The following is a 15,535-nucleotide window of genomic DNA, read 5'->3' on the forward strand; positions in this document are numbered from 1 at the left end:
ACACCCAGGACCTCTGGGTACTCTGTTTTGGATAAAGTACACATTTGACAGCCATCCCTGTCTGCCCTTGCCAAAACTGGGGCAGGTGGGATCGACTTCCCTCAGACAGACTTGGAAATGGTCCCAGAAGGGCTAAGATTGACACAGAGCCCCAAGGGGTAACAGATGCTCAAAGTCTAGGTCTCAGAGCTTCAAGGAAGCCAGAGATGGGAGACATCTTGGCACCAACTGCACCCCAGGGGCAGCTAGGGTCCTGAGCACTGGCACAGACCAACAGGCCCTCATTGGATCCCCATCACCAACTTTCAATACCGAGGTTTCCTGTTGTCCTCTTTCATATTACTTACAGCCCCTACTGTTCCTGGGTTCTTCACAGGCCAGAGTCCACCAGAAACCACCCTGCCCTCTCTAATTTCCCTTCCCCAAATTCCACAGCATAAATGTAGCTACCATTTAGTGAACACTCACTGGATGCCTGAACTACATTAAGTACTTCACATGCATTCTCTCGTTTAATCCTCACAACAGGTCCAGGATTAGTAGTATTCCCATTTTATAGACTGAGAAACTGAAGTTTGGAGAAATACCTTGCCCAAAAGAGTGGCAGAGTTTAGAGCAGATACCGATGGATTTGACTCCAGAGCCTACTTCCGCTGCCCAGAACACGCTCCCTGTACCTACCCCTACCCCACCCCACCTCCAATTCGGCATTTATTGCCTGATCGTGTTGTTTTGAGCATCCCATGCGACACTGCCTGTCTCCCTGGAGGACTCCCAAGATCGGAACTGCCTTCATCTTTCTCTTAACTCCCACAGCTCAGCTTTACCCAGGGCCAGGCACCCAGTGCACATAGAATCAATCTTGGGGAAGCCAGTAAACTTGATGTAGGAGAAGCCGACACCAGGGCCCTGCCCTTAAAACACCATCCAGGGGAAATACACCCAGCCAGTAAAATGTCCTGGCCAACTCTCGGGCCATCCCCCACTTGCGACCCCACCTGTAGCCACAGCACCGTACCTGGGCAGCCCTCTTCCGGAGGTGCCATGTCTGCCCACTGATAACCCAGGTACTGGGCCGTGGTCCGTGGGAAGTGGTGATAGGCGAGCCGGGCGTACTTCTCCCGGATCATCAGGGCCTTGGCCAGGCTCTTGGCAGCCTGCTCATAGTCTTCCACAGTGATCTGCAGAACGGGGCGCAGAAGAGAGTTCACACAGCAGGCCTGACACCACTGGCCCGAACGCGATCTGCTGAAGGGCTGGCAGCTGGGAACTCGGGTTTCAGGGGTGTTCCTACCATTCCCTAACTAATCAAGAGTGGTTCGCCATGCCCAAACTATTTGTACAAATACTCTGGTTTATGTCGAACACCTATTTCCTTCTGGGAGTCTGGAATGTGGGGACAGGCTATGCAGATGTGTGGCCAGCCTCAATAAAAAGCTTGAGCGTTAAGTCTCTAAACGAGCTTCCATGATAGATGACACTTCACACGTGTTGTCACAATGCGATGCTGAGGAATTGTGTTGTGGTGACTCCACGGGGAGAGGGCTTCCTCCAGACTCCACCCCAGGGACCTGTTCCCTGGGCTGACTTTGCTCTGCATATTTTCACTGTAAAAAATCCTAGTCAGAGCACAGCTATGTGATGAGTGCCAGGTGTCCTCCTATAAAATCACTGAACCCAGGGGTGGTCCCGAGGACCCCTGACACAGGAGGAGAGTTAGGGCTGCGGGGAGGGAGGCAGGTACTCTGGCCTGCACACCACAAGGCCAGCCTCCAGTGCTGCTGATTAAACCACAGACCTGCTGTGGCACCCAGCACACGAAGAGGCAAAGCCTGGACCATATCCCTGATGAGGGTATCATCCTTTTCACTTGAGAAAATACATGGGTCCCTCGGAGGTACAAACGAAAACTTCTGTGTGCTCCATCTGCTGCTTTGCCAACCCCGGGCTGTTGATTCATCTGGCAATCACCCCAATTCACCCAGTCAACAAGCACTTATTAACATGTGTCATGGGCCACACCCTTTCTGTAGATTTTATTTGGTCCTCACTGCAATCCATTTTACAAATCGGGGAACCAAGACCCAGAGAGGATAAATCACACATCAGGAAGTTACAAAGTCAAACTTCAGACTCTGCTCTGACTGATCCCCAAAGCCCAAGGACATTCTGCTTTCCCAGGGCTGCCTCGTATTCAAAAGATGAATGAGATAAATTCCCACCTTCCAGTGGGCTCATCAATTTTAGTCTCTTTGGGAAGGATGCGTGTGGTAGAAATCTGAATGTACTTGGGGTGACAGCAGCTAAACAGACGTCATAACAGCGGATATATGACATAGCAGATGGGGGTGCAAATGTGGTTGCACAGCAAAGTGGGGAGGGCTGGGGCCTGAAGGTGGCCTCCTCTGCTTTAATAAAAAAAATTACTTTTCGTTTTGAAATATTTCAACATACAGACAAGCACTGCAGATAATATGATAGACATCTATGTATCTACCTTCCAGAGCTAACAATTTTAATATTTTTCATCATTATTTCAGATCTCTTATGTGTTTGAAAAAAATCATCCTAGATACAGCTAAAACTCTACCTTCCTCCCTCTCAAACCCCACTCCATCCTCAGAGGAAGGAAGTTGGCATGTATCTTTCCTATGCATATTTTTATACTTTTACTAAATACTACTCCTTGCTTTTTGTTAAGGAAGTAGCTTCTCCTTTCCTGACTCCAAGTGTCCCCAAGTGAGTGTGTTAATTCCATTTTACCCCTTCCAGTGGATGGCTTTTGAGAATAGTTGGAACAGGTGCGTAGCTACAAATACTTTAGGCAAAAATATCCCCCTGTCAACAACAAAGCCAAAATCTTTGTCTGCAGAACTGATGGACTCAGCTTGGCCAGGGGCTCAGGCCATGGCTGAAGATATCTGAGAGGATGCTCAAGGATCCCAGGGGACCAGCAGCCAGCAATGAACTTTTCGGCACAGCAGGCCTCATGCCTGGCAGCAGACCCACTGGGAGCCAAGAAGTTCTGCAAGTTCAGCCTGCCTGTCATCGACTTGTAGCTCTCTGGGGAACAACGGCCTGCCCAGTTCAGGGACTCCACGCTTTCTGATGCACCAGCCAGGAGGCTGTCTGAAAGAAGCTAGTTGATGCGCCAGGCGAACGTCGTCCTGTTCAGCCAGCTGTCAGACCACCTTGACTTTCCCTTGTCACTGCTCGGCCCACAGGCCAAAGGTTGGCTGGACACCCAGGACTCCTGGTCAGGAGGCTGCATCTTCAGACAAGGCCTGCGTTGTTTCCAATCCAACCAAAATTCCTATCCACAGGAACTTAAATAAAATATTGTACATCCACACAGGGGAATACTATGCATTTGTAAAAAGAAACAAGGAAATTCTTTATCTATTGATATGGCATTATCGCCAAGATGTACTGTTAAGTGAGAAAAGGCTAGGTTCAGTAGTGTAATCTGTATAGTAAACTACCATTTCTGTAAAACTAATTAAAGCGTGGACATAATTAATTGTAGATACATAGGCCATCTATGTGAGAACACACAAGAAACCAAAACCAAGGGCTGCTGAGGAGGGGAACTGGGTGGCTGGGGCACTAACGTAATCTTTGTACCTTTGAAATTTTACACTGTATGAAAAATATTCTACAAAAAAATAAATAAATTTAAGCTAGGGAAAAATTTGTAAGGAGAGCAGTAAGCCACTTTGCTTTCTCAGGTCTACTACATGTTCTAAAACGACCATTAAAAAGGAAAGAAGAGAATAACACGACCAGTTGAGGCACAGTAGTACACTGGGGGCCAGGGAGCTAGAACCCAACTTAACCCTGGCACTAGCTTAGTGATATTTCTCTTCACAAAGTAAACAATAAAATGCATCACGCAACCAGGTGAAATTAGCACATTTTCAGTGACTGAGTTAACTGACTTGGTGTGGAAATTAGCTTGTTCCCTTTCTCATCAAGACTCTCTCTTCCTGATTGGGAGGAGAGCCTATATTTAAGGATACTGAGCCTACACATGTGGGAAGAGCTGAGTCAGCAAACCAGTCAACACCAGGACTTTAAATCCTTTCAACATTTGGAAACACTAAAGGGCCCAAGCCGGCAGCTTCCTCAGCGGGCTGCAGGGACAGAGGACATATGGAACTGACAAGCCATGGCCATGGTATGCCAGCCCGCAGCCCTAGGCCCAAGTCACAGGGAGGGAGCACACCCAAGGCACCACACCCATATCCCACAACCTCTGCTAGGACCTTCCTTCTTTCCAGACTCCTCTACCTCATGTATGCCGCCTCCCAGACACCCACAAACCGGGCCAGGCTTTAGGGCTGGGCGTGACCCCAGTGGCCCTAGGGCCCCCATCCTCTGCGTGGGGCACATATAACCCTCACATAGACCCCAGGGGAGCCCACAGAAAGTGGTGTGGGAGATACCTTACCCCGGCACAGTAATCTCCACTGATGGTGACCCGCTGGAACTCAGACACAGTATAGGGCGCTGGCATGGGCTGGGAAGTGGCTTCTTGGAGGACAGGGCTTGTGGGAGACAAGGCTGGACTGGCTGTCGGGGGACCCTTCCAGTCTTGCTGCGTTGGCATTTGCAGAGACAGGGACTGGGACCGAATCATCTTGAAACTTTTCTTTCTAAAATCCAAGGACAAGGAAAAGTGGGAGACATCAGTAGCTAATTCGGGTGAGTGATAAGGAGTCTGGTTCTGCACGTGGCAAGAGGATTTTGCTCTGATTAATCACTGGTGCTGGCCCTACCATTAAGAAGATATAATTACTTATGCCTTCCTCTTACACACGTCTCTTTGCATGAGATATGGAACAGCCCTCCAGACGCTCCTTCCTGAGGTCACTAAGAATGGCCTGGGCTGTTCTGCACTGCACACAGAGCACTAGAGTAGGCAGTGTCTTGGGGACAGAGGGCAGACCATGCTGCAGGACAGGAGACGCGAGGGTGATAGCCAAATCAAGCAGCATGCTATCTTCAGATAAGCCAAACTTTGAGTCCCAGCAAATGAACAGTCTCAGGAAGGACTATAAACAGGGTCATAGAGAAAAATTACACTGTATTTCACAGAGTTTGAAATTTGGGTCACTGGGGCCAGAAGACATCATGACAATGCACCGGTCCCACCTCCTTGTTTCATAAAGGAGCTGAGGTCCCAGAGGCAGGAAAGGGCTTACTCAAAGCCACGAGGCAAGGTGGCGGCTAGCCCTCGGCCTCTTCCCTCCCTGGTACCCGCTCTAACCCGTCACCCCTGCGGCTCCTTCCTCCAGACTGACATATGCCCTCCTGGTGGCTTCTGCAAGGCAGGTACAGATCTGTGTCTCTGTTGTGGAAAAGGGATTAATCAGCACCAATTTCAGGTTGCTCTGGACCTGTCACCGTGGCACCAAAAGACTTCACAAACTCTTAGAGAAGTGGGCACAAGATTGGTTGGTCTAAAATGCTACAAGCTCATGCTTATTTGCAATGCTGATTTGTGAATACTCACCTTCTTCATTAATTAAATAGTCACATTTCAAGTCATAACACCCCAAGTCTTAGGATCCCCAGGAAGGGAGTTAACAGCTGTAAGGTGAGGCCATCACGGAGGCATGTCTTCTTTTGCCTCCAAAGAAGCCTAGCCCCTAGCACTGCCACCCATTGGTGTCCAATGTCAGAAACAAGGTGACTACTTGCCCAATCTTTTGCCAGAGGACCTAGCAGCCTGCTGGGTATTTATCCCACCACAACCAGGGTCTACAACCTGGTCTAAAGGACTCGGCGACCCACCAGATTCCCCTGGACCCCTCCTCTTCTCTAGACACCAGTGACACCTGTAGGGTGTGGAGAAGTTGGTTCATGTCTAAAAGGGGGTCACGGCTCACGGAAGCAGCTGTCTTCCTCCTGGCTTTTGGCCGGGTCTCCTCACAGACCCACTGACAATTTCTCAGGAACCACAGTTCCTTCCTCTGTTTACACACCCACCGCTTGCCACGGCTCTCTGGTCCTTATCACTTCTTTGGGGACAAGGCTGTTTACTCCTAGAAAATAGAGGTGGCCCCTTTCCAGGAGTCTGTCTTTGGCCCTGCATAACAGGTGCACTGGGTTGTTTGGGAAACAGCCTGAACTCCAGGAGCCTCCGGCCCAGGCGTCCCCCAGCTTGCCAGTCATTCATCACGCAGAGCTGAGCCAAGGAAGGTGCCAGCTCATAGCCGTCCATCATTCCTCGGAGGCAGATTCACCTTGAGCAATGAGGTTCTCACTTTGGCACCATTTGGACATTCACACTTAGAGGAAGAGCCATTTCTTTGGGCTCCCTCTCACATTCTGACAGGCTCCATTAGGTCCCCATGAGACTCTGGCTTCTGTGTCACTCACATGCCTGCCAGGTCACTGTTTTTAATCTCTGTGCCAACTTCCTACAGGCCTCAGCAAGTGTCGCCTGAGGGCTGGTCCTGCCAAGGAGAAGCAAGGCGACGTGTTAGGTGAAAAGAAGGATTAAAAAAAAAAAAAGCCCCCCACAATCAGAAAGCTGGAAGGCTGCCTAAGCCAACATCCCACCGGGATCGTCCTACGATTGTCCACATTCTTCTGTTCCAGTGAGGAAGCCAGGATCCACCAGCTGGTGCCCAAAGAATACTCCTTCTTGCAAACACCCATGATGGCTCCAGCCTTGGTCTGCAGGTGAGCCCCAGATGTCACATGTGCACCTTCAGGGCTGGAGCTCAGACTTCGCAGGCACAAGGTTTAACAGATGGGCCAGCTCCTCCTCAGGGCCCAGTCACCTTAAGCAAGGGCGTGGAATAACCAGAGCTAACCACTAAGCTTGTATCTCAAAAATTGGAAAAGGTAAATGGAGCCCAAGGACAGGGCCCTTTGTTCGTTTTCTACTGCTGCGTAACAAATTGCCAGAGCCTGGTGGCTTCAAACACCCATTTATTGGCTCACAGTTCTGTAGGTGAGAAGTGGGAAGGCATGGCTGGGCTCTGCTCAGGGTATCGAAAGGCCAACATCTACATGTTGTCCACACTGAGCTCCTATCTGGAGACTCTGAGAGAGAACCCACTCCCAAATTCAGTGAAGGTGTTGGCAGAATCCAGTTCCAGTGGCTGGCCATAGACTGAGTCCCCGATTCCTTGCTGGTTCCCAGGCAGGGGTCGCTCTCTGATTCTTGCATACAGACCCCTCCATCTTCAAAGCCGGCATGGAGCATGGTTCTGGTGCTCCAAATTTCTCTGACTTCCCTCTCTACAACCAGGCGAGGCAAGCTCCCTGCTCTAAGGGCTCATGCGAGGAGGCCCGGCCCAGCCGGTCCCCTCCCTCTCTTCCCTGCTTGTCATAAACCATAGCATCATCACAGGAATGATGACGTCTCGTCAGAGTCAAAGGGTCTGGAGATCAGGGAGGGACACGTCTGGGGGGCAATTTTAGAAATTCCGCCTACCATAGGCCCGTATCCAGTGTCCATTCTGTACCACCAAGGTTCAACCAACACAGGTGAGATCAGCAGCTGTGTGTGTGTGTGTGTGTGTGTGTGTGTGTGTGTGTCCACACACATCCTTCTTTCCCTCTCAGGGCTGTCTGAAGCCCCACATGTGTCACAACCTTAAAAAGTTACCATAAGCTTTATTTGAATTATAGAACCATGGGGTCCTCTGGCTGTAAAGGACTTTCCGGACCACATTCTGACTCACTAAGGCAGCTTTTTCTTGAATACCTCCAGTGACAGAGAGCTCACTACATTTCTGACTAAGACATCAGCATTCAATCATTATTTCAAAAAACATTTACCAAGCGCCTACTCTGGGCCAGGCCAGTGCTAGGCACGTAAACACAAGGTGAGCAAACATGACCAGCTGCCACTGTTAGAAAGCACTTCCTTACGATGGGCCAAGATCTGTCTGTCCACAGTGCCACCTGTTGTACCTCATGCTAGCCCTTGGGGCACCAGAGTAAGCCAGCTCAGTCTGCCACAGCTGGCACACCCACTCCTTCCCCTGCTTGCATGTCCACCTGGCAGAAACGCACTCTTGCCAAAGAGCTGGCAGGGTGTGGGGCGGTGAGGACTCGCCTGAGAGCCCAAAGGGCCAGAGAGCAGCTTCGTGCTCCCTGAAATGGACGGTCCTCCTGGGCCACAGGGATGTACCTGCCTGATCCAGCTGCCAACACAAGGAGGTGTACAGCATCTCTCGGCACCTGTCTGGTGCTGATACAGGAGAGTTAGCATGTCCCTAGGTAGACAGGGAGGTCCCTGGTGGAATAAACAAAAGACAGCCTTTTCCTAAAACTTCAGGTTTTGAAATCACTCCTTTGCTCCAGGACATAATGTAACAAGGCCTTGAGGTTAACCATAAAATTCATTTTGACCTGACAAACAGAGCAGATCTGAGCCAAGGAAGGTGCCAGCTCATATCCGTCCATCATTCCTCAGAGGCAGATTCACCTTGAGCAATGAGGTTCTCACTTTGGCACCATTTGGACATTCACACTTAGAGGAAGAGCCATTTCTTTGGGCTCCCTCTCACATTCTGACAGGCTCCATTAGGTCCCCATGAGACTCTGGCTTCTGTGTCCAGAGTGGGTTACTTTGCTAATTCCTTTAGCATGGGCAAGCAAAACCAACCTGGTAGACAAATTTCATTAGAAAGCGCCAGTTCCCTTCTTCAAACAGTTCCCTTCTCCAAACAGCTCCCCTTTTATACCTTCCCCAAGCAGGCAAGGGAAGGTATGAAAGTAAGAGCTTTTGCCTCAGTCATGGGGCACCCCCGATTCGGGACCCCCTCCTGCTCGGGAGCTGCAATCTCTTCTCCTGCCTCTAATAAACTAGCCTCTTTTTAAAACTTTTTGCCTCTCCCTGGTCCGTGTTTCCATTCTTCGGCTTCACGAGACACAATCTCGGCCCGCACTCAGAAACTGCCGGCAGATCCAACATCACCCACATCAGTGCCTCTACCCACTCTATGGCCTTTGGCTGTCCCTGCCATTCATTGTGTCCCCACCTTTACCCTGCTCCACTCCCCATCCCGCCTCAGCTCATGGGAACCAGGCACCCCAAAGCCTTTGGTTATAATATTAGATTCATATGCTAAACCCAAGTTAAGAACCCAGGGCCCTCCTTGCTCTTCTAGAGAACAGCCAGCATCTTCCTAGGAGCTTTCTGAAGGCCACTGCCCTATGTGATCTGTCCAGAGGATTTCCAGGCAGGAAAAGGCACTAGAGCAAACCTTTCCTCAAAGGCTCTCAACTGAGTACAGTGAGTCAGGGGGCCACACATGAACCCCACTCCATTCAATAAACTACCATGAACCAGGCCCTGGGGGTAGACAGGTAGATAACCTATAAGCCCTGACTCCAGGGGCTGACTGGTAATAGCACTGATCACTGGATAGTTCAACAGATTGTCCTCACACAACGTGGTCGGCGTGGCGATACACCCTAGATATTTTGGGATCCCGGAGGAGACACCTAATCCAGACTTGGGGTGGGAGCAGGGGAGCAGGATGGCCAGAGAAGTCTCTTTGTATCATTCCCAGAGGGAGAGAGGAACATTCCAGAAGAGGGAGGCTTGTTTGAACCCCTCCCCCACACACACTCAGATCATTCTAGCAGCCCGTGCCCCTCCAGATGAGATACTTCATAGGTTTGAGGCAAGAGTCACAAACCAGCATGGGTTTCATTAACAATTTGCACCTGCATGTCATTAGGTGGGGCAGGCATTCCCCACTTCCACAGGCTTTCATTGTCACTGATTCACGAAAGTGAGGATCCCAGGTCTAAGGAGGGGACCAGTTGCAGAGCTGACACCTACTCTGTGACTCAGACCAGAAGTCCCACCCTATCCGGAAAGGAAAAGGCAAGGCGGAAACAGCTGACCATGCTGCATGCTGCTGCCTGGTGAACCTACAGGAGGGTATGCTCAGGGCGCTGGGGCCCCACGGAGAGCACTTTTCTACATGCGCCAAGTGACCCATGGCCTGACCAAGTAGGTATAGCTTTGATTTACATACCTGAAGCCCACCAGGGGTAAAGATTCACAACCTCAACCCATCTCTCCTTTCACTGCTCCCTGACAACCTGCCCTCACCTATAGCTGTCGTCCCTCCCCTCCCTCCTGACCAAAGGTAGGTCTCCATTCCCCTGCCTCCTCCCGCTCTCCTTTTCCCCAGTCCTTCCCAGCTCCTCCCAAAAGATCCCAGAGGTCAAAACAAAATACAATCTTCACCACCCTTTAAATGAACTCTTAAACTTTGTATTCTTAACATGGAAAGAAGATGAATTGAGTTTCAATGAAGCTCCTTTGTCAACGGCCCTGAAGAAACAAGTTACTACCTCTGATTTCGTACAGTAAAATGATGTAACAACACTAGCTGTGCTGTGCTCCACAGAGACTGCTGCGCTTTGAATTCTTCATCTGCTCTTGGTAACTATTCTGCTTTCTCCCTCACTGTTGACTGTCAAATACTAACAATAACAAAAACAGGAACCCTAATGACATTCCAAGCACTGTGCTAAGTACTCAGACATATTAGCTCATTTAATCCTCACAAGATAGGTCCTTTTATACAGATCAGGAAACAGGCTCCTGCAGTTAGGAGCCTTGCCCTAGGCAGCTCCATGGTAAGAGATAGGGCTGTCGTTTGAACCCGGTGATCCGGCTCCAAAGCCTGGACTCAATCACCACACGTCACTTCTGTGACCCTGCATCCTCTAGAAGTCCCTCTCCCCACTTCTAATTTGCTTCCTTAAATCTGTCACAGGATAAGAAACAAGATAACCAAGTTTATCAGAACTCTGTATAAAGGAAGAATAAATAGGAGATGGGATGGGAGTATTGGGGGGATGACGGCTAAAAGATATGTGGTTTCTTTGGGGGATGATAAAAATGTCCTGAAATTGATTGTGGTGCTGGTTGTACAACTCTGCATATATAATAAAACCATTGAATTGTACACTTTAAATGAGTGGATTATATGGTATGTGAATTATATCTCAATAAAGCTGTTTAAAAAGAAAAAAACTAGGAGAGGCAGGGGAGCACAATGTGCATTTTGATTGCTCAGAAATTTTTCATGTGGTTGTCAATGTTGGCTGAGTTCCAACTATGTACTTTTGTAAAGTAAGTAATATGGTAAGATTCAAGGTGAACAGAAGAGAGCTTCTGGGTACCACCAGCCTTTTCCTGACTTCTTGTCTTTGCCTCCTGACTTTGATTCCATAGTCTACCCCTCACTCTCACCTTGAGCTACCCCTGCGTCCCAGTAAGAGACCTGGACAATGTCATCTTCCTAAGAAGGCAGGGCCCTGTCGCAAGCTGTCCCTGCTGACTTGCTATTTGGGGCCTAACCTGCAAAATGAGTGATTCTCCAAGCAGCCTGGAGCACTGGCTCCGTGGACTGGCGCCCAAACCTGGAAGGGTGATGTCTGGGCCCAGCTCAGCTCTTACAGGTACTGGAATCCTACACAGCAAGCCGCCATGTTTTAGGTAGGTGCTCATCTTTCTTATTCACAGACCAAGTTCTCCTTTTTTGTAAGAAGCTGTTTTACTTCCTGGCTCTAGCTTGTGCATTTACAGTAGACCCAGAATTGTCTTTCTTTCTTTAAAATAATAATAATAATAATAATAATAATAATAATAATAATAGAGAAAAAGGAAATGGTTGTAAAGAAAAACCTTCTCCAAGCATCAGCAGTATTCAGGCTTGTCAGAGTAATCAGGCAGAGAAAAGGCTTTTTCCAAACTGGAAGCCCCATTTCATGCCACAGTTTGAAACACAAATCCATAGACTCTGCGTATCTGGAGACCTGCTACTGGCTCCAGGCCTGTGGGCTCCTTGCAGGAAGGCTCCATATCACGACATTTATATTCCAGAATGTAAGGGAGGAGCCAGAGATAAAAAGGAAGCTGGGGAGGGTTCCTGCATGAAACTGTCCACATCTGAATAATATTTGCATAATGGTGCCTCTACTAAGCAGTGAAGCTAAAAGACAAAATTGGGGGTGCACAGCCCCAGAGGACACTGGGACATCTGACAGGTAATCCAGGAACCAAACTGTCCTTTGGCAGAAAAGAAGCCAGTGGGCAATGGGGAGTTTGGCCCAGCTGCCCTTCATTTCATTCAGAAGTCGGCAATTATATATCCTGTGGAGTAGCCCCCAATGCCAGGCCAGTGTCTAGAGATGAAACCAAAGACTCCACCCCTGACTGACAATGGTCAAAGTGTAGGGTTCTAGATTCAAAAGACTTGCGTTTTAGTCCCTGCTCTGTCACTTACTCACTACGTGTCCTATTGCAAGTTAATTTAAATTCTTGGAGCTGTAGTTTCCTAATCTGCAAAATCGAGATCTTAAGAATATGCACCCACTTGATAAGCTTGAGGTGGGTACGAAAGAACGAAAGCAAACTGCCAGCCCAGCTCTTAGCCCACAGTAAGCAGTAGCTGTTTCTGCTGCCCATCTCCCACAGCAGGAAGGTGGACAGTTAACATTTACATGGGGCTAGACCCAGGCATTGTTCTGAGCCTTTACATATGTTCATTCTCCTATTCCTCACAACACCCATGAAAGTAGTCACTATTACCATCCCCACAGTATAGATGAGAAAGAAACCAGGGCACACAGAGATTTCCAAATTTGCCCAAGGTCACAGAGCACAGTAAGAGTGGCAGAAAAACAATGGTCCAGGGAGCTGTGGCCACCCTGATGTAGTATTTGTAGTAGGAGTGGAGAAATAGGATGTCTTTCCTCTGCCATGCATCCACTGCCCACTAAGTCCTGGGCTGGATCCTGGGGGTAGAGTGGGAGCCAGATACCATCTTCAAGAAGCTTCCAGTCCAAAGGGGAGGATGGAGGCAAACTAAGACCACCACAACCTATCAAGTAGGGACAGAACAAAATCTCTGCAGAGGAATTTCTGGAAGCCACGGAGCACCATTTGGACTTAAAGAAAGAAGGCTTTCATTTTACCATTAGGCTTGGGCATTGATAAGAAGAGCACAATCTCTTTTTGTAGACGTCAGGCCCAGTGTTGCTCTGTCATGGAAACTGGCCTCAGAAACCTCTTACTCTTGGTAATAAAAAAAAAATGCCAGGACTCCATCTCTTCTCATTATAAGACTCTCAAATGCTCACTTCATAAGACACAGAAGGTCTGCAGACCAGTCAGTTCATAAAGTTGCCTTCTGTTAAGCCAGTGCGGTGTGGACAAAGGGCTCTACAGTCATGCTCTTCTTTACCCACCAGGAATGACCTGGGTAATTGCCACTGGGCCTGGGGCCACCCCACCTCACCCAGCACAAGGCTGGCACTCAGTTGGCTGATGGCACCAACGACCCCTTCAGTTCATCGGCTTACAGCCCCTCAGAGGAAGGAAAGCACTTATTTTATGAATAGTGAAGCTCTGTTCTGGCCTTTATACCAGTCCGCAACTTTTTACTTCTTTCCCCAAAAAAGCTAAGGAAAAAACTTCTATACTACCAAGAAAGGAAAGGAACTGCCTTTAAAAATAAGGAGATACCTTAGGAAGAGCCTGATCGCTGACTAGGTCGCAAAGAAGGCTCCAGGTCCACTACGTTAGCTATTGAGGTCTGCAGTGTGCTGGCCAGGCAGGCACCCAGCTAGAACCACACTAGACACTTCCTCAAAGCTCTTTTACTCTTTAATTCCGTTCTCCCAGGTGAGATAAACTGGGAAAGGGTGAGGGCTTCCCACTGCACCTGGACTAAGATCCAAACTTCTTATCAGGGAGCACGAGGCCAGTGTGCTCTGATGCCTGAGGTCATGGCGCTTACCCTTTTAACCACATCTCCACCTCACGTGAGCCTCCTTGAATATAGAGAGGACCTTTTTCCTGGCTCCTCTCCCTGTAAGGCTCTCACCCAGCTCTACACATGGCTAGCTCCTTTACACCCTTTAAGTATCTATTACAATGTCACCTCCTCCAAGAGACCTTCCCTAAACACCCAGTCTGAGAAAGGACTATCCGTAACACCCCCTGCACCCCCACCCCCGCTCCTTCTCTCTCCCTCTCAATTCCTTATGCATCTCCTTCATAGCACCTGTGCTAGGCCTGGGCCTGTTTATCCTCAGATCCACTCCCCACCCTCTCCTGTGTTTCCAGCTATGTGTCAGTTGGCTTCTGGCTAGGTTTGGCCAAGGGACACCACTGAGGGAAACAGGAAGGTGCCAAAAGGAATAAAGGCAGGTATCCCCTGCCTCTGTCTCCGCCTTGGGAGGTATCTCTGTAGCTGTTGCTTTACCTCCTTGGCTGCAGTGTCCCTTGGAAAGGCCACCACAGTTCCAACTTCTCCACCCTGGGCTTCAGCAACACCACCTCTTTCCATTGTCTCTCAGCTCAGGCTGGTAGCTCCTCCCCGTTGTGTCTGATCTGTGGGCTTCCTCTCTCTCCCCTGCTTGTCTTCTCAGTTCTGCACCACCAACCAATGCCCTGCATTAAAATCCCATTTCCAGTACTCAAATGGTGTGTTTTTCTGACTGATAACAGCACTTATCATAACTTGTCATTTTTAAATTAATTTGTCCAGTTACTTAATTCCTTCTCTAGACCAGCTATAAACTCTACAGGACAGGGACTGCATCTGTCTTGTTCATCATTGCATCCCCAGTGCCCCGAACAGCACCTGGTAAATAGCGAGCTGAGTTCATTCATAATGCAAATTACTTGTCAAGTGATGAAAAGAAGGAAAACTGAGGTTTCCCAAGAAATCCTCAAATTTCCAAAAGAGAAAATGGAAATGTCATTTGGAAATGGTGTGTGTTTCTGCACATGATTTGTTGTTAAAACAGGAACAGGGAGAAAGTGGGGTTTTGATTGTTTCAACCAAACAGAGGCACCAAAACATCCTTCAATAAGTAAGTGGTGAATGAAGTGGTCTTGGTTAAGAAATAAACCCAGCCCCCAGGGATAAGCCAGTTCCCATGAGGCACCTCATCTCAGGACGCATGCCCACAGTCCACCTGGGTCACATGCCAGCTGAGGTGTGGGGACAAACCTTTTTGCAGTCTCCACAGACTTCTGCTCCGCCAGCTCCTTCTGCAGCTCTCTCTCCTTGGCCTCCTTCTGCCCGATGGGGCAGTCCTCGGGGACAGTGAAGAGGGATAAGGCATCTTTGCTGTCCTCTTCTCGGAGCACTTTAGCAAACACTTTCTCAGCCAGGAGCCGGACTTGCTCATCCACCTCAGAGATGTTCAGCTTGGGGAATTGGCGTGGCATCTCGGCTGGCAGAAAAAGAACGAGTGTTAACCTTCAGTAATTACTGGATGGCCTGAGTCACCCTGTGGGAGAGGAGAGGATACTGAAATAAAGGCCAGGCACCCCTGGTCCGTGGAGGTCAGCTGTCTACTCAGGAATTCCCCAGACGAAACCCAGAATGCCAATTTTAAAACTAGCTCAAGAAGTAATTGGATATGAAGAGTAGAGGGCCACTTACATTTCATGAGAAAGCAAGTGTCCAGAATCAACGAATGAACTGTCCAACTAAGTGTGCTTCCATTTGCCTGAACTCAGGAAATC

The 15,535-nt window shown here is 49.0% G+C and overlaps 1 protein-coding gene across 7 annotated transcripts in view; it reads right to left on the reverse strand.

The window, feature by feature from the left end:
• AMPD3 (adenosine monophosphate deaminase 3) overlaps positions 1–15,535 on the reverse strand; it is a 45,820-nt gene that overhangs the window by 20,080 nt on the left and 10,205 nt on the right. For all 7 annotated transcript variants that reach the window (XM_033119798.1, XM_033119799.1, XM_033119800.1 and 4 more), the window contains exons 2-4: positions 15,015–15,240; positions 4,451–4,655; positions 1,019–1,181 (exon numbers count right to left, since the gene is read on the reverse strand). In XM_033119798.1, coding sequence (XP_032975689.1) covers positions 1,019–1,181; positions 4,451–4,655; positions 15,015–15,235 — 589 coding nt within the window. In that variant the 5' untranslated portion in view covers positions 15,236–15,240. The remainder of the gene's footprint in view (positions 1–1,018; positions 1,182–4,450; positions 4,656–15,014; positions 15,241–15,535) is intronic.

This window comes from Rhinolophus ferrumequinum, chromosome 11 (assembly GCF_004115265.2).
Source record: "Rhinolophus ferrumequinum isolate MPI-CBG mRhiFer1 chromosome 11, mRhiFer1_v1.p, whole genome shotgun sequence".
NCBI classification, from domain to species: domain Eukaryota; kingdom Metazoa; phylum Chordata; class Mammalia; order Chiroptera; family Rhinolophidae; genus Rhinolophus; species Rhinolophus ferrumequinum.